The sequence below is a fragment of the Stenella coeruleoalba genome, assembly GCF_951394435.1.
Source record: "Stenella coeruleoalba genome assembly, chromosome: 9".
NCBI lineage: Eukaryota > Metazoa > Chordata > Mammalia > Artiodactyla > Delphinidae > Stenella > Stenella coeruleoalba.
The window spans coordinates 73001603-73028108 of NC_137155.1; the positions used below are offsets into that span (position 1 = coordinate 73001603).

Sequence of the window (26506 nt, forward strand, 5' to 3'; positions counted from 1 at the left end):
AAAAGGTCAAAAGCGGGTGGGCAGAAGTGATGAAGACACAGTGTCAGGAATGGCATAACTATTAAAAAAAAACCATGAGGAAATTCTGTTTGGAAATTAGTTACCCATATAATCATGTAACAATAGGGAGATGCTCTGGAACAACTGGGAAGGACAGTGAGATTGTGAGAAATGTGAAGTGACATAGTGAACCCCACATCAAGCAGTGTAGTACCTCTGAGGGGATGTAATTACCTCTTTATTAGAATAAAAAGAAGGGGTGAGTTTTTTGTTTTGTTTTTGTTTGTTTATTTGGTTTGGTTTTTTTAAACATCTTTATTAGAGTATAATTGCTTTACAATGGTGTGTCAGTTTCTGCTTTATAACAAAGTGAATCAGTTATACATATACATATATCCCCATATCTCTTCCCTCTTGCATCTCCCTCCTCCCACTCTCCCTATCCCACCCCTCTAGGTGGTCACAATGCACCGAGCTGATCTCCCTGTGCTATGTGGCTGCTTCCCACTAGCTATCTATTTTACGTTTGGTAGTGTATGTATGTCCATGCCACTCTCTCACTTTGTCCCAGCTTACCCTTCCCCCTCCCCGTATCCTCAAGTCCGTTCTCTAGTAGGTAGGGGTGAGTTTTTAGACATAAAACAGTGTGGCAAGGTAGTCAGGGGCCTATAGGAAAGATAAATTCAGCATCTGATCCTTACAGATAATTAAGAACCAGGAAGTTACGCTGCTGTTCAGTTTTCAAAAAGAGAGCCATACCATTCAGTTTTAGAAAGAAAAGAGAACCATGAGAGTGCTTACCAGGTGCTAACTACCTTGGAGGATCCCAAGAACCTTGAAGAGTGTTTGTGTAACAGTGTAATTCACAGAGGGTTTATATTGCCATCATTTCATGGACTCCTGATAAATTTCTGAGTTAGGCAGGACAGAGGTGGCCATCTTAGTTGATCAAGAGAGGAACAGGTTCATTGAGGTGAGTACCTTGTTGAACGTCCTGCCAGCACTGTTGGCAGAGCAGGTTCACTTTTTCTTCACTGCTCTTTCCTATAATACCAGCTATTTAGGCCTTTCCTGAATTGATTAAGGATAAGAGGATCAGCCATCTCTGAAACATTTGTTTAGAAGCCATCAATTTACACCACTGCTTACAGTCTGGGGTATACCTATGCCCTTTCTAGTGTTTTGAAAGTTAATCATTCTATATAAAATTATATTTTTGTTGTTAAATATTGACGTAAACATTTTAACTATAGAATGAGCCCAATTCTATAAAAAAAATACATTCTATATATAAACAAAGGTAAGAGACTGGAAATAAATACATCTTTAAGTAGATGTTAAGTGATTTGGTTTTTTCTTCCTATTTGTATTTTTCAAACTTTCTACAACAAGCATATATGTTTTCTACAGGCATAAATATGCATGTGTATATATGTGTATGTGTACATATATGTATATGCATGTACTTAGAAAAATAATCTTTCATTACAAACAGTTTTGGTCTTTTTTCAAAAACAGAGCTATAAATCTGTCTTGCAATTCAGAAGAAAGAATTACCACTCCAACTTTAGACAATTGTGTGTAATTGGGTGACAAAACTTCTAGATTTGTGTCCATTCTAAGTTAAATGGAGGCATCAGGGCTCTGGATTTTAAATCAAAAGGGCTTGGATTAGAATTCTGACTTAGCTACCTATTAACTGGTATTAACTTACCCATTTTTTGAAAACTGTGAAGCGCTGAAGATACTGAATGCCATCACCCCATCCCAGATTGGTGGGCTTCAGGGCAGTTGCCCTCAGGGCGGCTACAGTACCAGAACCTCTCCCTCTCCCTCTGAGGTCAGTGGGGCTCCCGTAGACGGCCTGTGCCTGAGCGCAGGAGGCTGCACTTCCTCCAGTTCACCACTGGGTGCCGCATTTTGACATCTCCAGCCTCAGGGTCTAGGTTTTTGCCTTTAAATCATTTCTTTCTTCATTCTGAAATTTAAGGCCATTCCCCAACTCCCTTCCAGTTTCCCCTTTTCATTAGAAAGATAATTCAGGGAGGAAGGTAACAGTGCCTCATTTCACCATGTTCCATGTTAAAAGTGAGTATTCTTTTAAAAAGTCAGTTTATCTTTTAGAAAAAATTTTAAAAGCCTGACTTATGTCAAAAGTGTTAGTTAGGGGTAGGGATGAGGTATATTTTTCTTTGATTTTTAATGAGTTTATTATGTTGGAGCATTAGTCATCTTGTGGAATTAAGTGAGTTTCCCACCAATCAGGCTGAAATAACTCACATTTTTGTTAAAACCCCAAAGTCCAGCTGATGCATGGCAGAGATTGTTTGGGTTTGAAACATATGGTGGTTTAAAAAAAAAACAGAGTCCTCAACCACAAATACATCAGCATTTCAAAGGTTTGTAAAATATTTGATTCATCACTGTCCCAGCCCCTGAAATTACACAATATGTTCCTCAAAATCAAGATAATGAAGAAATGGGGAAAGTTTTAATTTATAAGGTTTAAAAACATGTTTCTTAATTCATTACACAGCTGTCACATTATCTTAATTATATTTATTTTAAACACTGTAGGTTCTGGTTACGCTCACACACGTGCACACACACGACTGCAAGTGTGTGTTGAATGTAAAAGCCATATATGAATGAGGGATCTCGTTGGAATTGTGTATTATTTACAATGGTATCGCGCCTTATGGGGCCCTATTTTAAATGGCACATCTTCTATTTTACCTGTATTAAATACTGATGTGGCCTTATCTCCCTTCTACCTTGATCTTTTCAGGGCTCTGTTTTGGCTGTATTTATTTGTAAAGCAGAATAGTCTGCTGACCACAGCTGTGAACTTTAAGGTTTAATTTTCAGGTTCTATATATCAGAAGGCTAGAGTGCCATGGGGTAAATCGCTTAGCTTTTCTTTGTTTCCATTTTTTCCACTTGATCAAGTAAGACTCTTTATTTTCTTTTTGGAGATTTTTTTTCCAAAGAATTCACTAAATAATGTATAAGATTTGAAGGTGGTGTTTTTTAGGGGGACTAGGCAAAGTATTTCCTTTGAGAGGAGAAAATGGTCCATTGTTGAAGCAAAGGATGAGATTCTGATTCTAATTTATTCTCTTTGAACCTGATGGTAAATGCTACTTGCTGTAAGATGTGGTCCTTAGGGCATTTCCTCTAACCAAACCTTTCCTCCAAAAGCCTGGCACCTTCGGGACTGCTAAAGAGAAATTCTTCCACCCCTCACCCCATAGATCTAAGGCTAAATTTTATAATTTAGGAGAAAACAATGGCCAGCTGAAGTCCCTGGCCGTAGCCAACTTAACACTAGTAGCCGGACTCCAAATATTATTCAGCGCTTCCCCACCTACTGCCCAGTAGGACCAAGCTTGCTCCTTTCAGTTATTCAGTTTTGAGCCGCTGACCGTACTTTGGATCCACTGGGGTTTTTAAAGGGAAAAATTCTGTCTCTGCCCTATTGTGCATTAACTTATTCATTCCTTTATTCAATTAACATTTATTGAGTCACTCCTTTGTGCCAGGCATTCTTTTGGGGATACCAAGATGAGTCAGACTCTGAAACGCTTTGAGAGAAACATTAGTGTGTGTGTGTGTGTGTGTGTGTGTGTGTGTGTGTGTGTGTGTATACACATATTCTCACAGATACATACACACACATGTATAATATATAGTGTGGATACAAGCAGTGGAAGCAGGAACAGAGTGTTATAGAGTGTTGCAGGTCACTAACAAATTAGTGAATCTGCTATAAAACTCTAGAAGTTTTCTTCAGAATTGGAATGGAGCATCATGTAATCTAACCAAAGGAAAGTGGTTTTCCCAAGGCCATATGAGTAGATAGTGAAAAAACGTGGATCAGAACCCAAGCTTTTGACTTCTGAATTTTCCTTATTGTGCCCAAAGTCTCACAAAAGACAAAGAGCCTTTATGGCCAGTTGCCCACATTACAGTCAAAAGTGAGAACGTAAAACGTGTATTTTGATGAAAGTTTTCTGTTCTATCGTTTGCACTTCTAATTGTTCACAAACAAGCAGCATTTTCACTTATAAGCTAGAGTATGACCTGTTAGAGAAAGGAGGAACTTGGGGTTAGTGGAAAGGCACGGTAAAGAGAAAACTAACTTTCATTGAGCAGTCAGGCACTATGTGTGGACACGTTGACCTCCGCTGTCACACTTAGTCCCTTTAACAGCCTCTCGAGGTCCTTGGTGTTCTCATTTTTACGGCCGAAGAGACTGGACACAGATTAATGACCCACCCAAAGTCATACAGTTGTCAGCCTGGTCAAGTTTGACTCATCCTGAGCTGTCACCTCCACCACTCCCCCATTAGGTATGGGCTATCACAGGGGGACTTTCACTCTTGTTTTCCTGATTATTGGCTCATCTGTTTCCCACCCTGGGTGGTCAGCTCCGTCAGTGCAGGGGCAGTGCATACTTGGCTCACCTTTCTATCGCTGCTGCATGAGGAAGGCACTCAACATTTTGACCATGTAGAGCTGGGATTCAAACTCAGTTCTTGCTATTGCAAGGGGTCTGTATAAAGTTCTCTGAGATCCTCTTTGAAAGGCAACATAGACAAACAAAGTATCAAACATTACCTTCTATCCTTGTCTACATTGTGGACAGGATGAGAGCACATTAGAAGTCACTGGGGAAATCAGGAATTAATTTGTTCATGTAACCATCCTTCTGTTCATTCTTTGGTTCTGTTGATTCTTTCTCCAGTATTGGTCGAGTCTCTGATTGGCACAGCACTGCTAGGCTTGGTGCCTAGAAAACGTGTCTGGGCAGGGGTGGAAAGCAGCTGTGTAACGCATCACATGTCATTGTGGAGAGCCTGCTGTGTTCATTAAGTAGTTCCCAGTTTCATTTTGCCTCTCCCACAAAGGCACAATAGAAACCAAGGTAGGGGAGGGGATGGCACAAAAGGAAAATGCAACAATGCCACTTGTGTCCCGTGTATTAACTCTGAGTGGTCCAGGTTTTTGGTTTCGTTTTTAACCAAATACATGTACATTTTTAATTCCTCTGAAGTGTATGTTTTTTCGGACGGAGATTTTTTAGGAGGTTTTTAGTCAGTCATGAAGTAGATCAAATTCATAAAAATAGTTCAAATGACCTTTTTTCCATTCTTCCTTGCCCTGCGAAATCAGCGTGTTACTGTTTGCACTTGCAAAAGTTCTGGACATTCGGCTCAAGCCACGAGGTTCTTGTGGAGCAGTGTCGTGTCTTTGCAGTGAAAGGGACCAGGCGGTGGGAGGTGAAGCTGGCCCGGCTCGTGCAGTGCCTCCTCCACTCTTTGCAGACCCCCACTGCTTATCGCACACTTTGCTGGGCCCCGCACAGCAGGGTGGACCAAGGATAGAATTGCAAACAGAAATTGTGCTTGCTTTTGTTTAGTGAAGCCAAAAGTCTTAATATTATTTTATGAACTTGATGTAAATGACAACTGACATGAGAATGAGAAATTTTAAGAGCACATAAGCGTCTTTACAATCCCAGGGGTTGGGGGCAGAGGACAGTACAGAAAGTGTGTGTTTGTGTGTGTATTCTTTCTTGAGTCGTATATAATCAGTGCCTTCACCCTCTCCAAAAAGACCAGAACTGATTAGAAGAAGGAAAAGACTAACTTGATGCACAAAATTTGTATGCATGCCAAGTCCTGGAGTAAAAACTATTTGGCGTCTGACTGAAAAGACACCAAGCAACCATTTGATGTCTATGGGTGAACACTCTCAAGATCTTGCACTCCTATATTTCAGTTAAAAAATTGCTCCCTGAAGTGCAAACTGACTTCAATTTTGAACAAAATTTAGCATTCAAATTTATAGCCACTTTGAAAACTCAGGGTTTATTTATATCATATGAACCTGAACAGATTCTTAATTACAGCAGCCCTAGTGCACATGGAGAATCTTGATTTCAAAAAAAAAAAAAAACTTCCACATAGGTTTTTCTACATTTTTGAGATGCTTTCATAGCAGCCATCATTCATGGGAAATAGTATTAAAATCCTGCCATATTACAGTTTAAATTTAAACGCACTGCTTCCCAGTAGAGAGTTTAGTGTATCCTATAAAGGCACTAAATGGATTTTTTCGGTTTTGTAATTTTTTCCCTTCTCTTGCAAGCCTAATTCTACCGAGAGAGATGCTGGTCCCTTTGAGTAATCTTTGTGTGTTAACAACCTGTACAGGGAACTCCTCTCTTGCTTGTTGTAATGGGCAAAAGTCATCTTGGTTTGCATGAAAGAGAAGGTCTGATTGAACTAGGGTGAGCCTTTCATTTTAAGAAGAGTTAAAGTCTGGGGTGTTTTTAATGTTTTAATCTCTGTTTAAGAGGTTTCTGTTATGAGAGGAAAATTGATAACATTTTTACCTCAGCCAACTGGCTCTGCTCTAATCCCACGTTTATAGTGATTTATATTCTCCGTGGCAATGTGCTGTAACCTCAGAGTGATACCACTGTGGTGTAGATTGACTGCATTCCAAATGCTGGAATCACATACATAATGTTTTTACTTTTAAATAATATTCAGACACCAGAATAAATACCATATGTGCACTGATGCTGGTTACAATGGAACTTTGTCATTTCTTGTGAGGGAGAACATTCTTTGTTTCTGATTTCTGTTTGAAATAAGTATGCAAAAGATAAATATGTACATTGACAGCATTTTGAGAAGGCTCAGGTAATTGCACAGCTGAGGATGTAGCTAGGAGTCCTTGAATTGTAGCATTTAAGACTGAAAAGGCTGCTGTGTTGCCACCATCCCTTTTTGACACACATGAAGGCAAGGACTGTAATCTGACATTCCCAGTGTAGGGTTTAGTTTTTATATTTTATAGCTACAGCATGCTGTAGTTACCGGACATCTGTTGAAGAAAAATTACCTCGAGTACTGTTCACAGAAACAGTGAGACTAACATGCTGATGACCTCGTAACAGGGAGAGTAACACACGTGATAACGGGAAGGGATGGATTGATTGGAAAGTCATAATTCAGTGTGAGACCTAATGTTATCTGATGCCACGAAACCAGAACTTACGTGGCCTGATATCATCAAAATACAGATAATCAATCTCTCCAGATCCATTTTTTCCCCACATGATGTTGAAGATTTAAAAGTTTCATAAAGTTTAGAAATACCTCCCGAGTCATGCATTTTTAGGTTCTTGTTTTCATCCATCTTGGTTGGAATTCTAATCCACCTAGACATATTTTTTAAATAGACATGCTAGAATGCCTTTCATATTTGTGCATCTGTGACACGATCCAACAAGTCAGTCCACGTTTGCTTCTCGGGGAAGCATTTCAATCCAGGTTTGCGTTATTACCATCAGGTGAGCTATATTGAATGAGTGCTTACGACGTTTTCGTAATATTTTGTAGATGAGGAAACCCTGGGCATTGGAATTGCTGGCTTTCCCTACTCCTCTGCACCCCCATCCCCACTCAGTTTTGTGAGGTTCTCCCAGAATATATAGTGTGAGGTTAATGTGTGAGGCATACCTCATAATGCATTTCTGACAGCTTATCTAGCACATGACTCAGAGTTTGGGTACGTCTTGCCTCCTTTATGGGAGCTATTTGTAGAAGTGTTCAGTGTGAGACCTAATGTTTTTTATAATTTTATAATGTGAGCCATTATAAAAATGCTCAAAAGTCTCTTTGTGGACTTGAGAAGTTATGAGACAAATATTGTACCTCTAACGTATTGTCTCTCCTTTGCAGCTTTTCGGATGATCCCTTATCCCTTGGAAAAGGGGCATCTATTTTATCCTTACCCCATCTGTACAGAAACAGCAGATCGTGAGCTGCTTCCATGTGAGTCTCCCCTCCATAATCCTCCCTTTGGCTGGTGAGGGTGGTGTGCCAAAGACTGGGATGGGAAGAGGTGGAAATGATAAATGTTTATGATGTTCCTTGTCTTTTATTACTCTTCTCCCAAACCCTGTCCTCATTTGATAGCATAAGCATTAAAGTGAGTTATGTGTGTAGGTTTGGCTTCCTGCTTCTCCACGTCTCTCCAGATTCATCAAAGGGAAAGACCCGCCCAGGTCTGAAATGTAGATGAAGAGCCATCATGTACTGGTTGGTCAGAGCGCAGAGACCCCTAGTTTGGGGCAGAGACCCCTAGTTTGGGGCAGATGCCCCTTGCTGGGCTGATCCACTGTGCGGGGCTCAGCCTGGGCTCTCCCTCTGGTCAGAGGCAGTCTGCACAGACCGGAGTCTGGAGGGGAGGCACTGGCTTCAGAGGGAGCTGCAGATGAGCCATGGGTGGGAGGGTGGCACGGGGACGCTGGCATTGTGGCCAGAGGCGGAGTCGTGGGCAGGGTGGGGCTGCCCTCTGCGGTGATGCGGTGCTCTTCGCCGGCGGGATTTCCCGTGGGCATCTCACGGATGGCGCACAGTGAGCTGGTGTAACGTGTGCAGGGCACACGTGCAGCCTCAACACTGTATATAGCAGGCGGCAGGCAAACCCGGCCCTCGAGGGCCTTACAAGCTAGCAGTCGGGGGGCCCATACCACACGTGGAAAGTATGATTTGGTTTACTGTAATGCAACATTGTTTTGACAATTCCGGCTAAATAGTTATTATCAAATTATACTGTGTATGAAGAGCATGTCCAGGCTGTTCATGTGGCCCTGACTTAGGACATACTTTCCTCCCTCAGATAATACGCTCCAAATCTTGGTTGCTCTCTCTTCCCCGTCCTCTCTTCTGCCACAACCACCCTGCACCAGCTCCAGCTACGTCACATCTCATAGCTGTAACATATTTAAATGCTTTGCCAGGAGGGCCAGTATAACTGTGGAGCCCTGAGTGTTGGCAGATTGTTTAATGCCCACGTTTTTGAGCTGGTCGTAAATCTCCAATGTAGTGGGTGCAAAACAAGGCTGCCGTCTCAGGCTGAAAGAGCAGGAGGCAGCTCTCTCATTTCTTTGCAGGACAGACCCACTGGGAGACATGTTACCTTGGGAGCTGGGAGACCTCAGAGGGGTGTGGTTCCTCACCATCTGAGTTTATTGTGCAAAAGCATCGGGTGCCTCGCTCTGCATTAGATTTGATTTCAGAAATCCCTGTGATGGGCCCATGCTTTACCTTTTGACTCCCCCTTCAGGGAGATCCTTGTTAACATTTACGGTTTCTGGTAAGAAAGGCAGTTTTCTGAAAAGTACACTTTTAAAATGTTTTAATTGAGTCCAATCATGTTTCCATGGGGATAGATTCACTATTAGAACAAGATTACAGTTCTTAAAAGAAACTGTCTAGGAATAATCTTTACAGTCCTGGAAGAGAAAACTATTTTTCTATCTATAAATAAACTATCACGTTTATTTATTTGAATGCAGTGGTTCAAGTCTGATCTCCCCTCAAAATCATTGGGTGCTGAGGGTGAGGATGGGATGGGGGTAGGTGGCTTTACATGTTACCTGCGTGCTGCACGTGAGTGGTGTAGCGTCCACGGTGGTCCCGAGCACACGTCCACCCATGAAGAATCCTAGCAGGTTGACATCCCTGGATTCAGGTGCATGTGCTCGTTTGTGCTTTGTCCCTCCTTGGCCCTCTACACCCTCAGTTTCAGCAGAGTGGACTACTGCTTAGAGCTGAAAGGTCGAGGAAAGGCTTGAGACCTTGGATTTCCTGAGGAAGATGGAGACCCTCGAATCTTTTGGTTTGAGTGGCAGTGTAGTTCACACACAGCCTCACGGCTCCCCTCCACTGGGCCAGCCTCAGTTGCTTTTCTGTCTGTGCGGACCACTCGAAATTTAAAAGTTATGAAAGGCTCTAAAATCTCCCATTTTTGATGGATGGATGGTCCTCGCTGGATGTCTCTCTATCAGGGTGGCACCCTCCACTGACATAGTTAGACATAGTTAGATTGTACCAGGAAATACAAGATACCCTAATATCACCCTATCACAATGATTTAAAAATTACAGGAAAAGTGAAAACCTAGAGAGAGGATTTTTTTTTCAGTATACTTGACTTTGGATTTTCCAGGTTTTGTTCAATGAACATGTGTTTTATAATTTGAATAAAGTTTTGTTTTATTTGTGTTTGCTTTTGCAAAAGAAATACTGTATATTAGGCATAGATTGTGTTACTGTCCCTGCCCATGAGTGTGTGACATCCCCAAATTAGCCCTATCATGCCCTAGATAGAGTTCTGAAGGTTGAACGTGGACTTGGGAGAAGCAGATAGGCCACCAAAGGCTGGCTGAAATGTGGGCTCTTCTTCGTTCCAGGGCCCTACCTTTTTCATTTCCAGCAGACTTGAGCCAAAGCTCTGCAGAGTCAGTCCCACCTACAGAAATTCCCTGAGAATGCATTTTACTGCAGCCCTAACACTTCCCTTTTGATCTTCTCCACAGCTTTCCATGAAGTCTCAGTTTACCCAAAAAAGGAGCTTCCCTTCTTTATCCTCTTCACTGCTGGATTGTGTTCCTTCACAGCCATGCTGGCCCTCCTGACACATCAGTTCCCGGAACTCATGGGGGTCTTTGCGAAAGCTGTGAGTATTTGCCAAGGGGGAGGCCGCAGGCAAGGGGCAGGGCAAGTCAAGAGAAGCAGCATAAGAGAAAGAGGGGAGCGTTGTGTAGAAGTGGACATGCTTGTATTGATCCTTTGCATACTGTTCAATTTTCATTATCATCAGTGAGATCAAGGATTGAGGGTCAGAATGAGAAAGTGTAGCTTGTTTGTTACTGCATGCCTTGCCTATTTCACAGACACAAAAATTCTCAGCAGTTCCCCTAAAATAATGCATGAGGTCTAAAAGAATTAAAGAATTAAGGGAATCCTAGCAAATGAAAAATACTTGGGAGATTTTTCAGTTTTGTATAAATTGAATGACATCATTTCTAATCTTTAGATATTGTAGGTCTTTCCTTCAAGAAAGATAGAATTTACATTTTCAAAGATGATTTAAATTTAAAACGTTTTAATGTCTACAAATTAAATGGCTTGTTTGGGGAATGAACTGAGAGGGTGTGAAGGGTGGGTAGTATTAAGAAATATACAAATATGATATTTAGAAGTATGGAAATCCATTAAGGGTCTTTAAAGAGGGTTATGGAGAAGAGCTTTAATAAGAAAAGCCATCTGCATTGACAACCAAGAACCATTGTTTCCTTGATGAAAAGTGACCATTTCAGCTTGCACATGCAGTGAGGATAAGTTTACTGATTTTGCCACAAAGGAGTTTCAAACAGAAGGAATCAGGAAAAGAATATCGATTGTTTCCCTGGAACTCCATTCTGATTTCAAGGCGAGTGGAGTCAGCAAGGATGATTTCTAACTTGGCTGGGTTGATTTAATCCCTTTCCAGATGATTGACATTTTCTGCTCGGCAGAGTTCAGGGACTGGAATTGCAAGAGTATTTTCATGCGTGTTGAAGATGAACTGGAAATCCCACCGGCACCTCAATCTCATCATTTTCAAAACTGAACTCATCACCCTTCTTCCCCCACCACCACAACTGCTCCTTCTCCTGTATTCCTGATCTCCGCCAGTGGCACTGATATCCACCCAGTTACTCAAGCCAGAAACTCAGCAGCCCTCCCAAACTCTTCCCTCTCTCACTCCTTATATCCTGTCTGTCTTGGCTTTCACAGTCTGTCGGCTCTAACCTCCTGAGCCACTAGGCATTCGGTAAATGTAATTCACCTCTTCTTCCCTTCCTTCTTCTCCCATGGCTGTCTCTTAGTTTGGATCTTTGTGATTTCTTGCCTGGACACCTGCAAGAGTCTTAACTGGTCTCCTTGCTTCCAGTCTTATCCTCTGCCAGTATTTCTTTCATACTGACAAAAGAATGATCTTTCTAAATTGCAAGTCTGAGCATGTCACTTCCCTGCTTGAATTTCTTCAGTAGTTTCCCACCAGCATCAGGATAAAGTCCCAGATCTTTAGCATGGCATACAGGGTCCTTTATGATCTGGCCCTTGCTTTCCTCTTCAGCCTCATCTCTCTCCCAACTCTTGCACAGACACTGGTCTTGGGCCACAGTGAATTGCTCACCATTCCCAGGTGCTTTTGTGAGCCTCGGTGCCTTTGCACGTACTGTTTGCTCTGCATGGAATGCCCTTCCCCATTATCATCAGCACTTGTACAGTCTACTAACGCCTCTTCATTCTTTTATACTCAGCTTCCTTTCTAAGTTTCTCCCAAGCTGAGTTAGATGTTTCTCCTCTCAGCTCCCACAGTATTCCATGAATACCTATATTACGTTTATTGTACTGTATTATAATTGTTAAAAACTTGTCTGACCCCCTTGTAGAATGTGAGCTCTTTGCGAGCAGGACTGTGTCTTCCTCATCTCTGTATCCCCAAAGCTTTGCACAGTGCCTTGCACATAGTAGGTTTTCAATAAATGATTATTAAATAAATAAATGGTAGTGGTTTCTGCAGAAAGAATCAGTGTAAAAAATTAGATACAGCTTAGCATTTCTTCTCTTCTTTTATAATTATGATCACAGACAGAGTTGAAAGGGACCTTAAACTGCCTTCAACAGTAACTTGATGAAGGTCATTTAGACTCATCTGGAATACTTTTAGCGCTGGAGTGTTCACCTGTTCAACATGGAAGCCCATTTCCGTACTGGATCACTCAGAACTCTTCTTGATACTGATAAAATCTGCCTTCCTTTAATTTCCACTTATTTCCTATTCTACTCTCCAAAACTATAATGAACAACTCTACTTCCTCTTGCAATTTCTTGAGGCAACTAATATATTCATGGCCACCTCTCACCTCTAACTTACTACCTTCTCTTTTCTTCAGGCAGAATGTCTCCAATTTCCTTAAGTCTTCTGTACATGATATGATTCCTGAACCCAGTATCACCCAAGCTGCCTCCTTAGATGCTCCCTAGTTTATGGGCCTATGCTATTCATTATTTGCTTCTATTCCCAAGCCAACCTTTGAGTTAAAGCAGTTACCAAAAGTCTGAATAGATTAGAGTGTCATGTAGTAAAATTTAAAATAAGAATACATTTACAACATTAGTCAATGTCATTCTTCATTGAACTAACAAGCAGCTCTTGGTGGGAATTCAGGATCAGGACAGTGATTCTCAGCCCCTAGTGTGCACAACATTCACCTGGCCCTACCACCGGAAGTTCAGAGCCTTGAGTGTTAGCACCCGGGAATCTGCGTTTTTAAACAAGCCCCGCCCCCCCACCGATTCTAAGGATGGGGGTTGAGGACCATTTCCTTCAAAGAACACTGGTCTCAAAAAAGCCAGCCTTTGAGCAGCCGTTTGCAGGTGCATGGTGCGACGTCAGAGCTGTTGAGGTGACAGGTTTCTAGGAACCAGCAGTTTCACCCCGGCTGCTCCTTGAAATCATCTAGGGAGCTTAAAAATTACAGGTGCCTGATCTCCCAATCCTGGGGACTCTGACTTAGTTGGTCTGGGATGCAGCCCGGGCATCTGAGTTTTCAGATGCCCCCCTAGTGATTTGGGTGTGCAGCCAGGGCTGAGAGCCCCTGTACTGAATAAAGTAACTGCCTGAAACTGCGTCGCCCAGGGAGAGGGCTGGGAGGAATGGAGGGTAGTACATAGAATACGGCTGGGTGTCCTCTAGGTAAGGCTGTGTAGCCTCCAGAATATCACAGAGATGTGTTCGTTATGGATATTAGACCAAGGGCCACTCTCCTCATTTAATGTTCCCAAAGCTTTGTTTTTGAGTCAAGGACCAGATGATTAAATAATATATAAATTTACCTTTATGGTCCTCGTATTTTATACTCTACCAAGGTGTGGTAGTTTGGTCAGCTACTCGTAGTTTTCAAAAGTAGTTTAGATAAATTTGCTTTTAAACCTCTGTCTGGAGGATCACATTCATCTTGCCCTTCATTAAGGTTTAGCAGTACTAAAACGTCTGGAGAGATTTCATGGGGAAGGAAGATGGATGGCCTGAAGGAGACAAGCCCCATCTCCCTCCTCCTTCCCCCCACTGCTCCGGAGTCTTCTCCACATTTTCACTCTTGTCACTTCATCAGGCCCCTCGTGAAGCCCCCCACAGGTTATCACAGCTGCCCTATAGGCTGCCTGCAACCATTTGCAGCTTGTGAAAATGATTTTCTCAGACCTCGCCTGAGATAATGTCCCTGGGATAATGACTCAGTAGATGGAGAGAGATTGCACTGCCACCCGCCAGGCTGCGTGCAGCTTGGGAACTCTCCAGTGTGTTTACATGTTGATATGCAGCCAGTAAGGAAGCCCGCAGCCAAGTGTGAGCCACTGGAAAATAGTAAAATGAGAGGCTTCAACTCTCTCCGCCTAATCTAATCTACCTCAATGACTTAGGACTAACTCTTCCTAGAATGTTTGGTTACCAAGATAAGGTTGCTCATATAAATAAGTGATCATTCCAAACCCAGCCCCTCACAGAATGTGGGAAGGTCAGCCTGCTGACCTCTTCTGTTTGAAGGGCCCTGTCTTTCCTCCTCTGGTCTCTCTCCTTCCCTGAGATCCAGCCCCCTGACTTCTGACTCTTGTCTTCAACTTATGCGCCCTGACCTCTTTGAAGTCTGATATTGATTACAGTGAAATGTCAATTGTCTGATTGCAGTAGGGCACCTGGAACTTATTCAGATAAGCAGAGGCGTTTCAAGCGTTAACGAAGCACGTTGCGAGCCATGACCTTCTTCTAAATAACGGTGTTTCGGGGAAAAGGAGGATCAGGCGACTGAAGTGTTGCTCTCTCTTTTTTATTAGTTCAGTTGCTTTTTCTCACCACAAGACACTGATTGAATTATGGTGCATTTTGGACCGTGTGTGTCTGCCCCCAGGACAGAAGTTTTGGACATTGAGACAGATGAGCTGTTCCAGGGTTGCCTGGTGTTGCTCATTCAGACTTCACTTTTCAGGCAATAAAATTTCCCAAGTCCCTAAGTGAAACTGTTGTTTCTCTGTGTGCATTGGTTGAGTCTTCGCCCAAAAAGTGTTGACTGATATTCAAACGTGCGAAGAAGCATCCTAAGTAAACAAAGGATGTTCCACCTAACTTTTTTTGTTTAATACCTCCTGATGAAAGCCGCTGACCTTTGGTTACTAAATGAAAAGGGCTTAACGGTTCCAGGCACCCCGTTACATTTTGCTGCTTCTTCTTTGTGGGCGAGGGTTGGGGAGGAGGTCTCGGAGAGCGCTGCTAAGGAGGAAGGTAACCTAGCAACAAAGGGTGCTCATCGCAACTGGGGTGCTGCGAGAGAATTAGGATCTCTAGGAAAGCGTTCAAGGCATTCTCTTCTCGATTGTCCCAAGGATAGAACATTCTAGATATGAGGGAGAGCAGTAAATGATCACATACATGGGAGGTATTAGGAGTTAATTCTCTTGTGGAACCTGGTCGAGAAGTACAGGTGTGTCCGGGGGGCCAGGGCTCACTGCATCTTGCTGCGCAGGGTGGAAAGAGGGGCATTTACAGACCACAAACTGGGCGAGGCCTGCCACTTAATTTCCAGAGGCCTCCCTTTTACGCTTTTTATCCAAGTCAGGTCAGTGACCAAAACTAAGCAAACAGACGGGCCTTTATTTTGAACCAGCTTTGTAACATCTCCATTCATTCTGCTACCCAAGCTGAGGCTCCCTGGTGTCCCCCCGTTTAGTGTATGAAGTCGCCCAGGGTGTAGACTTTGAGCGATTCCTGTCATCTGACCACACTGGCTCACGCTAATGCATCACTTGTTCCCACCTCAGTCACAACTTCAGGGGTTATAAATCTGTTTGGGATTAGGTTTGCAGGATATGATAACCTCACCAGCAAAATCACCTTGTTCAGTGGGCCTCATCTTCCTGCCCATCAGCATCCTCGGTTCATCCAGACTGCTTTGGCACCTAGCTCCTCTTAATGGAGCTGAGCATTACAGGCAAATGCCGTGTGCTATGGAGCCTTGACAATCTCTGATTACAAACAAATGGATAAATGTTATGTGTAAATAGTTTTAATTCTACAGTGTTACCATGTCGGTCTGATACAATCAGTAGACTTGTTCCATGTCATCCTCTCAGAACTAGGATTTTACAAACTCTTTCGGGGCAGCTCGGGCAGTAATTACTCATTCCTGGACCTAGTATCTCCCACAATGCCTTCCAACCGCATCCAGCTCTAAACTGAAAAGGACAGGCAGTCCATTAAGTAGGGTGAGCATCCCATGTGGTACTGTGCACCCAACCAAGGATAATCTCAGAAGGTTGCCAGGCATTGTCCTGTATCTAACACCCACTTGAGGAAAGAGCCATCCTACCTTCACTCAAGTACTAACGTGGCTGCCTTTTTCTTAACTGCAAGTTCCTTAACAGCCTGGCACTCAAGGCCCTCCCCAGAGTTATGCTAGTTGCTTTTGAACTCTACCTCCATCTCTTCTAGTCATACCAGCTGCTTTCCCCTCTCTGTTCCAGCTGTTTATTGAGCCTGGAAGGCCCACCTGCTCACATGTCTTTCCTTACCATTCTTACCCCATCTCTGTCTTTTCATACCCCAGCCATCCACTGGGGACTATTTCAGTCACCTCATTTTCAGTTTTTCCTGTTCCTTTTGACAAAATGGATTCTCTCCCTTTCCCGAACCTTCCTGGTGCTTTGTTTGTGCGTCTATCTTCTACTCTGTCGTGGTCTACCCGGTATTGTTACTTTGCTGGGTACAGGTCTTAGTGGCTCCCTTCCCCAACCCCTAGGCTTTGAGCTTCCTGACAGTGGGACTTTTGTCCTAGACGCTTTTATATCTCACCCAGTACCTAAGTGCCTTACTGAGTAAATATATTCAATTGATGTAAAAGATGCAGTACAGAGAAGGGTTCCGAACTTTATACTCTCTCGAGTTTTCGTTACACAAATCTCGCACTTGATGGTCCTGCCATAATGTGGTACAGGCCTTCCCAGTTTGCATTCTACTGGTTCTTTAAAAAAAAAAGAAGAAGAAGAAGAAGAAGGACAGATTCTGAGGTCATGTAAATTTGGGAAACTTGCCTACCATACCCCTTCTTGAGGACCCGCAATCCATAGAACATGTGACCAGTAGAGGAGACTGTTTCTTCACTACATTCAGGTCTACTAATTTGTCTGGCCTCAGACCATGTTCCCCCTCTGCGTATGTACTCACGTCCTACAGCAGACTCCTGTGGGAAATTCTTGGTGGTGTAGACTGTGCTGTGCTATGGGCAAGGGATTGGGACAAAGGACTCCACAGTACAAGAACCAGACATTGAACCCTAGCGAGACGATACCTTGGTTCTGAACAGAGAGCAAGGAAACCCATCCAAACACCCGTCTTGTGCCTGATTGGGTTAGGGCACCTCTTCTGCCAGATGCTGATGGCTTGTGGAGGGAGGCTGAGTCTTCACGAGAACATAATCAGAACAGACTTGAGATTATGTTAAATGAGTCTCAGGCAAGGCGCCTGACTTTCCTAAAAGGCACAGATAATAAGCATTATTCTCTACATGAAAAACAGAAAGGAATTCAGTAACCAAACGAAAGAGATCCCAAAGCTCTCCTCAGAGCAGCACCTTTTCCACAAGGACGTGTCGTCCATGGACTGGCCAGCTTGCTGCCCTCCCCAAGGCTCCCATGATGCTCATCACTAAGCAGGTAGTTCAGAAAAGAACATGGGCTGCAGGTGTTTGGGAGACAATAGGATCCCAAAGCAATTCACAACCATACGACAAACTGGACTTTTTTTTTTCTGTTGTTGCCTTTTCCACTTAAAGTTCTATAACTAGGCAAGCAGGTGGAGAAGTTGTCACCATTTTTTTAACTCTTCTGCTCACTTGCCACCCATCTGTCAGTCCCTTTTGACGGCACTGGTCATCTCCATGGGCAGCCCTCAGATCCTGAAGGCTGGTTGGAAGGCCTCAGAACTGTGGGCAGCTGTCAGAGGAGTGAAGGGCCTGTCAGCCAACACTTCTCCCCCTCATCCATCAGAGCCAGGGGGGCGGGTGCAGAAGCTGGAATGTAGGTTTGTTCATCAACCAATGTTTCCTACAAACATAAATATGAAATCTTAGCCTTTGGAAGCTTTTTATAATGCAGAGACATAAGATGAAAGCATGAGTTGGAGAGGTTCGTTTTGATGTCTTGAACAAGATTTCTCCTGACTTCTGCGCTTTTCTCGTTTGTTCGCAGTTCCTCAGCACTTTGTTTGCCCCCTTAAACTTTGTCATGGAGAAAGTGGAAAGCATCCTCCCATCCAGTCTTTGGCACCAGCTGACTAGGATCTAGGGAAGCCCACCCGTCCTTCCACTCACCTCACCCAGTGGGCTGCCACCATCTCTTCGTGCCAACTCCTCGTGGACTGCAAGAAAGCATGACTTTGAAAAAGGGAAGCCATTCCGAGATTTTAAAACCTTCATGGACTCTCTGTTCCATATTAAAAGCTGTTTTTGTTGTACAAAATTCATTGATGTTCAGTTCTATTATATTTTGCTTTCAGAAAAGAAAAAATAAACTTTTGTGTATTGCAGCAACCAGTTGTGTCTTCCAGCCCTAAAACTGTTGGTGTCCAAATAAACCTACAGGTTACATTTAATTAACTAAGGCCCCAGATCTGCTCAGTGCAACACAATGGTTTTCTATGCTAATGGAACTCCTTTCACCAGGCCCTCGGCACCCCTACGGTTGGTGGCTTAGAAAACAGACTCTCTTTGGCTAAAAAGTACCATCTTTTTCAGCCCCAAACTGTATGTCCTCATAGGCTAAATGCACAAAAGAAATTTCCAGCATGAATGACAGGAAGCATGAATGAAACGAAATGTATGTGCCATCCCAGGTTGTTCCAATTCAGAGACTCTGCTCACGGAATAGAACTCAGCACTGTGGTTCTAGGAATCATTTTACTTCTGCTTTCTGAAAACTTGCCGTGAGAAAAAAAGTTCTGATGAGAGCTACAGAGCCAATAGTCTATCGTAGGACCTGACCACTTTCAACATTGCCATTTTTTAAATGTTTTCTCATAAGGGTCATTTTTTTTTATCATGTTTTCATTCTTGATGCTTGCGTGTGAGCGTTCTCTGAGTGTTTCCATGATCTGAACCATAGTGGTCGTTTGTCTTCACCATCTTTGAAAGCCTTCTACATGAGTCACACCTGCCAAGCATCTCTTTTTTTTTTCTTTCTTTAACATCTTTATTGGATTATAATTGCTTTACAATGGTGTGTTAGTTTCTGCTTTATAACAAAGTGAATCAGCTATACATATACATATATCCCTATATCTCCTCCCTCCTGCGTCTCCCTCCCACCCTCCCTATCCCACCCCTCTAGGTGGTCACAAAGCACGGAGCTGATCTCCCTGTGCTATGCGGCTGCTTCCCACTAGCTATCTAATTTACATTTGGTAGTATATATTAGTCCATGCCACTCTCTCTCTTTGTCCCAACTTACCCTTCCCCCCACCCCATGTCCTCAAGTCCATTCTCTACATCTGTGTCTTTATTCCTGTCCTGTCCCTAGGTTCTTTCATAACCATTTTTTTTGTTTTTTTTTTTAGATTCCATATATTATGTGTTAGCATACGGTATTTGTTTTTCTCTTTCTGACGTACTTCACTCTGTATGACAGACTCTAGGTCCATCCATCTCACTACAAATAACTCAATTTCATTTCTTTTTATGGTTGAGTAATATTCCACTGTGTATATGTGCCACGTCTTCTTTATCCATCCATCTGTCAGTGGACACTTAGGTTGCTTCCATGTCCTGGCTATTGTAAATAGAGTTGCAATGAACATTGTTGTACCTGACTCTTTGAATTATGGTTTTCTCAGGGTCTATGCCCAGTAGTGGGATTGCTGGGTCGTATGGTAGTTCTATTTTTAGTTTTTAAGGAACCTCCATACGGTTCTCCATAGTGGCTGTATCAACTTACATTCCCACCAACCATGCAAGAGGGTTCCCTTTTCTCCACACCCTCTCCAGCATTTATTGTGTGTAGATTTTTTGATGATGGCCATTCTGACTGGTGTGAGCTGATACCTCATTGTAGTTCTGATTTGCATTTCTCTAATGATTAGTGATGTTGAGCATTTTTTAATGTGTTTGTTGGCAATCTGTATATCTTCTTTGGAGAAATGTCTATTTAGGTCTTCTGCCCATTTTTGGATTGGGTTGTTTGTTTTTTTTGATATTGCGCTGCATGAGCTGCTTGTAAATTTTGGAGATTAATTCTTTGTCAGTTGCTTCATTTGCAAATATTTTCTCCCATTCTGAGGGTTGTCTTTTTGTCTAGTTATGGTTTCCTTTACTGTGCAAAAGCTTTTAAGTTTCATTAGGTCCCATTTGTTTAGTTTTGTTTTCATTTCCATTTCTCTAGGAGGTGGGTCAAAAGAATCTTGCTGTGATGTATATCATAGAGTGTTCTGCCTATGTTTTCCTCTAAGAGTTTGATAGTGTCTGGCCTTACATTTAGTTCTTTAGTCCATTTTGAGTTTATTTTTGTGTATGGCATTAGGGAGTGTTCTAATTTCCTTCTTTTACATGTAGCTGTACAGTTTTCCCAGCACCACTTATTGAAGAGGCTGTCTTTTCTCCATTGTATAATCTTGCCTCCTTTATCAAAAATAAGGTGACCATATGTGCGTGGGTTTATCTCTGGGCTTTCTGTCCTGTTCCATTGATCTATATTTCTGTTTTTGTGCCAGTACCATACTGTCTTGATGACTGTAGCTTTGTAGTATAGTCTGAAGTCTGGGAGCCTGATTCCTCCAGCTCTGTTTTTCTTTCTCAAGATTGCTTTGGCTATTTGGGGTCTTTTGTGTTTCCATACAAATTGTGAATTTTTTATTCTAATTCTGTGAAAAATGCCATTGATAGTTTGATAAGGATTGCATTGAACCTGTAGATTGCTTTGGGTAGTAGAGTCATTTTCACAATGTTGATTCTTCCAATCCAAGAATATGGTATATCTCTCCATCTGTTTGTATCATCTTTAATTTCTTTCATCAGTGATTTATAGTTTTCTGCATACAGGTCTTTTGTCTCCTTAGGTAGGTTTATTCCTAAGTATTTCATTCTTTTTGTTGCAGTGGTAAATGGGAGTGTTTCCTTAATTGCTCTTTCAGATTTTTCATCATTAGTGTATAGGAATGCAAGAGATTTCTGTGCATTAATTTTTTATCCTGATCCTTTACCAAATTAATTGATTAGCTCTAGTAGTTTTCTGATAGCATCTTTAGGATTCTCTATCTATAGTATCATGTCATCTGCAAACAGTGACAGCTTTACTTCTTCTTTTCCAATTTGGATTCCTTTTATTTCTTTTTCTTCTCTGATTGCTGTGGCTAAAACTTCTAAAACTATGTTGAATAATAGTGGTAAGAGTGGGCAACCTTGTGTTGTACCTGATCTTAATGGAAATGGTTTCAGGTTTTCACCATTGAGAACCACGTTGGCTGTGGGTTTGTCATATATGGCCTTTATTATGTTGAGGTAAGTTCCGTCTGTGCCTACTTTCTGGAGGGTTTTTATCATAAATGTGTGTTGAATTTTGTTGAAAGCTTTTTCTGCATCTGTTGAGATGATCATATGGTTTTTATCCTTCAGTTTGTTAATATGGTGTATCACATTGATTGATTTGCGTATATTGAAGAATCCTTGCATACCTGGGATAAACCCCACTTGATCATGGTGCATGATCAAGCATCTCTTTTTACTTAAGCAAAAGAGAAAAATAAATAACCTTGACTCCTCTATCTGAAGTGAAAACTACCTCTATTCAAAATCTCAATGTGGTGCTGTAAAAAGAAAGGACTGTCCTTTACATGGCTTATTTTCCCTTTTGTTTAGAATCCTGAATCTTTCCCCATGAGCATTGCAATAGGCAGCGTTCGGGAAAGCACCACACCACGTCCCCTTCGCAGCTGGACTTCCTGCCACCTCCTGGTCTTCATCCAAGAGCAGAGTCAAGCAGGCAGGTAAGGTTTAGGTGCACAAGGGCTTTTCGTGTGCTTTGGGCAAACTTTTCTCTCTACCTCCTTTGTGCAAAGCCATGGGGGACATGTGCAGTTGGCTGCTGCTCTCAGTAAACTATCTCAGAAGAGATTGAACCCCTATATCCACATCTAGTGGTACTGCTCTTGGGAGCAGGGGCTGTGTCTGCTTTGCTTGCCTCTTTACCTCTTCGTCCCCCAGCACAACTCTTGACCTGGAGTAGGTGCTCAAATGATCTGTTAAGCAAATTGATGCAGTATGTGATAGGTACAAATAAACTTTTATTCATGTTCAGAGTAGAGAGATTGGTTCCAGCAGAAAAGGACCAGGGAAGCCTGAGAATTGGAAATTGGAGCTGGAAGAAAATGTAGTAATTATTTAATACAATTATTTGATTTAACAGATGGGGAAACCAAAGTCAAAAAAGATTTCGACCTGAGTTTGGACTAGATTGCGATAAGTCTTAAATGAAAGGTTCGAGAGCCCATAGGCAATGGTAAGTGGAAATGGCCCATCATGAGTTGTTGTTGGAAACCCCAGTTGCAGGAAATGCAGCAAAGAAATGTAACACAAGGATTTAAAAGCACCTTGTGAATTTAGCAATGAGGACTAGAGCATTTCCACGGAGAGAGGAGGCAGAAGTTAGGCTTTGACGGGTACAGGGAGTGAATGGGAGCCGCGAAGGTGGAGAAAAGATGGTGACAGAATGAAGACACAAGGGGGGATAAGGGGCTATTGGAGGGAATGAGTCCACGGTCCAGGAGAGGAGCTAATCACGTGAGCTAATTCCTTTCTTCCACCTCTCCCTTCAGCTGCTGTGCTCAACTCTGAGAGCAACCATGACTCACTCTTGCCATTCTGACCTCCCTGGGCCAGGATGCCAGGGAGGGTGCTGTCTTCCCAGCACTGCCTTGCTTTGCTGCCCCTGAGCACAAGCATTCAGGTCTTTTTAAGGTTTTTTTGCAAACCTATGGAGAGGCAGAATGAGAGCAACCAGTACATCAGAGCAGTTTTTAAGGTGATCGATTTTACACAGTTCTTACATTTCTTGCCTAAGGTCCAGAGTTCCTGACTTAATAAGATGGCAACTGGAATCCAAGTTGCATTTCTGCCTTCTGCTTTTATTTCTATATAAGGGGACATCGAAAGCCATTCTGATGGGCTTTCCTCTATAAAGACACTTCCTCCCAGCTGGACCATAAGTGTCGCATAGCCTCACCTTACGTGTGTTTGTTGGAATACAAATGTAAACATTGTAAATTAAATACTAGCAGATTGGATCTAGCAGTGTATACAAGAAGACACAATGTGACCAAATGGGAAGGTTGATTTTTTTTTTAAACTTCTTTTGTCAGTACTTCAGTATAAAAGTCAGTCTGTCTTTATACAAGAATTGGGGAGCTTTCGATATTTTTATATGGCCCAGAATAATTAAACACTGACATTACCTGCTCTTCAAGGATTAGATAAAACTCAGACATGAAACATCTGATTTTAGTGTTTTGTTAATGGTAGGTCTTTGATCACCTTTTTACTATCTGCAATGGTGACTGGTCTGTGCAGATACTCTACTTCTTATGTTTAGCTGATTGCATGTTTTCTAGGAAATTACTGCTTTCTCTAGGCATCAAATGTGTTACCACAAAGTTACATGTGTATATCATTTATATTATATATTCAATCTCTCCTGTATTTGTGGTAATTTCTTTTCTCATTCCTAATTTTGTATATTTTTGCTATTTTTCTCTGTTTTTTCCCTCTTTAATCAGCTTCACAAAGTTTACCTTAAAGTTTTGGATTTACTGATGCATTCTTTTCGTTTTGTATTTTATTATTTCTTCCTGGTTTCTCTTGTTTATAAGAACTATAATTTTCCTAATTCCCTTAGGTGAGTACTTGGTACATTTTTACATTCTTTTAAGAAGGAGGTATTTAAGGCTATGAATTTTCCTCTACAAGTAGCTTTCTTGTTCCATAGATTTTGCTATTAAGCGTTCTCCACTCTTTTCTAGAAATTTATGTTTTAGTTTCTTTTTATCCAGGAGGGATCACTTTGGGGACATTTTCTAATAATTGATTCTCCATTGCTGCCTTCAAGGGATTTATTTTTAATGTTACTCTGCAATATCTAATGAAAACATCAAAGATGTTCAACCACCTACCCCCAAATACAGTAAACCCTGACACCTCACACCCATGTACTAGTTCCAAGTAAACTTTTGATTCCTGTTTCCAACATTTTTTTTTAAATTACATCTTTCTTCAGTGTGAACCTTCAGGGTGATGTTAAAATGTCTAAACCATGTTTATGTCACTTCCACTGTTCTGTTGTTCTTATTCTCCCCTCCCCATGGCCATGCTCTTCACCAAGCAAAGACGAGTTCACCTCACATATTTGGCTTCTACTCTGCTATGTGACAGCTCGGGCTGTATCAGGAATTGAAATGTAAAAGGAGGTGGCAGGGGCTAGACAGGGGCTTGAAGGAGCTGGTCTTGAAGTTCTGGCTTTGAGGGTCAAGAATGGCTGAGGCCAAACAGGCATTGACTGAAATGGGAATGTCCAAGCAGAGGTGGACTGGGCCTCTATCAGGAATGCTCTGGAGAGCACAGGGGACGGAAGACCTGCAGTTGATAAATGTGTCTCCTTCAGAATAATAGCTATGATTCTCCAGCAGGAGCAAAGAGCAGAAGGGAAGCAGGTTCTCTTCCCCTCTTTCTCCAGCTTGTCTCCTATTACATCCAGCTCCAGTCCATTTCATAGTCCCTTGGATCCTCAGCCTTGAAGCTGAGGAAGAATAACTTGGAAGAAAAACTTAGGAAGAAAAACTCTGGAGTCGAACACCTCAATTGACCGTCACCAAAAGGCAAGCAAACTTCAAAGTGGGTCTGTGTTTGTCCAGGGAGGGGGCAGTAGGTTACAATTTTAGAGGGAATCTAAGTATGTCCATGAAGTCTGGTGGCTCTCGGCTTCCGTGCACACGGGCTGTAGGACCTGACACCCCTCCCCGCTTCAGGCTCCCCACATGAGCCTCACTGCCCCCTTTCTGAGGTCTGGGTGCTGCGTGCAGGCCCACAGGCCACCCCTTGGTGCCTCTCAGCTTCTCCACTGTCCCTCAGGTCACCCAGAACAGTCTCTGCAGTGGCAGCACGTCCTGCCAAACACAGGGCAGTTTCAGCTGATTTCCTGATAGTTTTCTGGGGCAAAGAACTACAAAATCTGGACTGCTGCTTGAAATGACAGAAGGGAGAATGCAGGGAGAAAATATGAATTAACATCCGAAAGATAGTCTGCCCCTCAAATCAAAGACAACCTTCACATCCAGTATAAATTAGACTCATTTGTTGTCTCAGTCCTTTAAGTAGTTAAAATGCATTGAGGACCTACTGTTGCTGGGGACAGAATCATGCTCTCCCCACTGCACCTTGAACTGCAGCATTTATCACACGGCATTATTTGTACGTTTACTTGCCTGTCTCACCCACTGGACCACAGGGAACTCAAGTTCTATATTATGGCGTTTGTCTTCACACCCTCAGGATCTGGAACTGGCTATTCTATACTCTAGAATATAAAAGCTCAATAAATGTTGGCAGGAAGGTAGAACAGACAGGGTAGAGGAGAGAGTGATGCTAAATGAGAAGTGAGCCTCCTTTTATAGAACTCCAGGAAAAAATAAAATGAAACAAAATGTATTTATTCCATTCTTAGAAGAGCAGCTTAATGAGGAGCTTTTGCAAAAACTTTGCCCGCTTATCATGTTCTTTGGGATGTGTTCTCTCTTCTTACCCCGTGTTCCCTGAATGATCATTGTTCGTGTTTGTGGTATGTCAGATACCATGCCGGGTCCTTGGTGTGCAGGGCCTCTTTGGGTTCTCCAAACCACTGTGTGAGGTGGGTGCTAGTGTCCTCCCACTGAGCAGCTGCTGAATCAAGGAGCTGGGTTTGGGCCTGAGCACTGGGCCACTGGCCTTGGTGCTGTGTGGCCACAGGTGCTTGCTCACCTGCCTCTGACTGCCTGCTACCTGGTCTCCCCAGCTCGAGGTAGAGTACTCATCAGCTGACCTTTAGGCCCAGGGAAAAGTGCACCGGGGAACACTGCCTCTCAAACACGCCAGAAAGAAGCAGATGCTGAGCAGATCTCCAAAGACAAGGTGGGCTTCATGTTTTTCTTCACATTCCAGCCATGTGTGGTGTGATGGGAGTCAGGGAACAAGTGTTCCCAGAGTGGATGATATGAGCCTGAAAACAAGCAGAATACTGTGTGTGGACTTGAAACAGGAAGAGGAGCCCTGTAGCGAGCACAGACCACTGTTTCCCACAGTGGATTTTGAGAAGCCTTAAGTCTGGTGAAATGCTTTTTTGGAACACATCACGACAGTTACCGTTCTCCTGGAAACTCACAATGTCATAAGCCCTGAGAAGTCCCATGAAAAACAAATCTGTTTAACCCAGCCCTTCTCCTCATGAGATCATAGGTCACCATCTCCTTTCACAAAGAATACTCTACACATCTCGCCATATTCATTTTGGAAAACACTGGACAAGATCAGT

General features: G+C 42.6%; 1 protein-coding gene across 8 annotated transcripts in view; it reads left to right on the forward strand.

The window, feature by feature from the left end:
* Positions 1-22726, forward strand: part of ST7 (suppression of tumorigenicity 7) — a 259694-nt gene extending 236968 nt beyond the window's left edge. For 4 of the 8 annotated variants that reach the window (XM_079931456.1, XM_079931457.1, XM_079931461.1 and 1 more), the window contains 4 exons: positions 7758-7850; positions 10402-10541; positions 21811-21938; positions 22358-22726. In XM_079931456.1, coding sequence (XP_079787582.1) covers positions 7758-7850; positions 10402-10541; positions 21811-21938; positions 22358-22421 — 425 coding nt within the window. In that variant the 3' untranslated portion in view covers positions 22422-22726. Of the gene's footprint in view, positions 1-7757; positions 7851-10401; positions 10542-11357; positions 11786-18154; positions 18488-21810; positions 21939-22357 lie in introns of those variants that run through there. The other 4 variants (XM_079931459.1, XM_079931463.1, XM_079931458.1 and 1 more) reach the window with 2 other exon arrangements.
* Positions 22727-26506: the final 3780 nt, after the last annotated feature.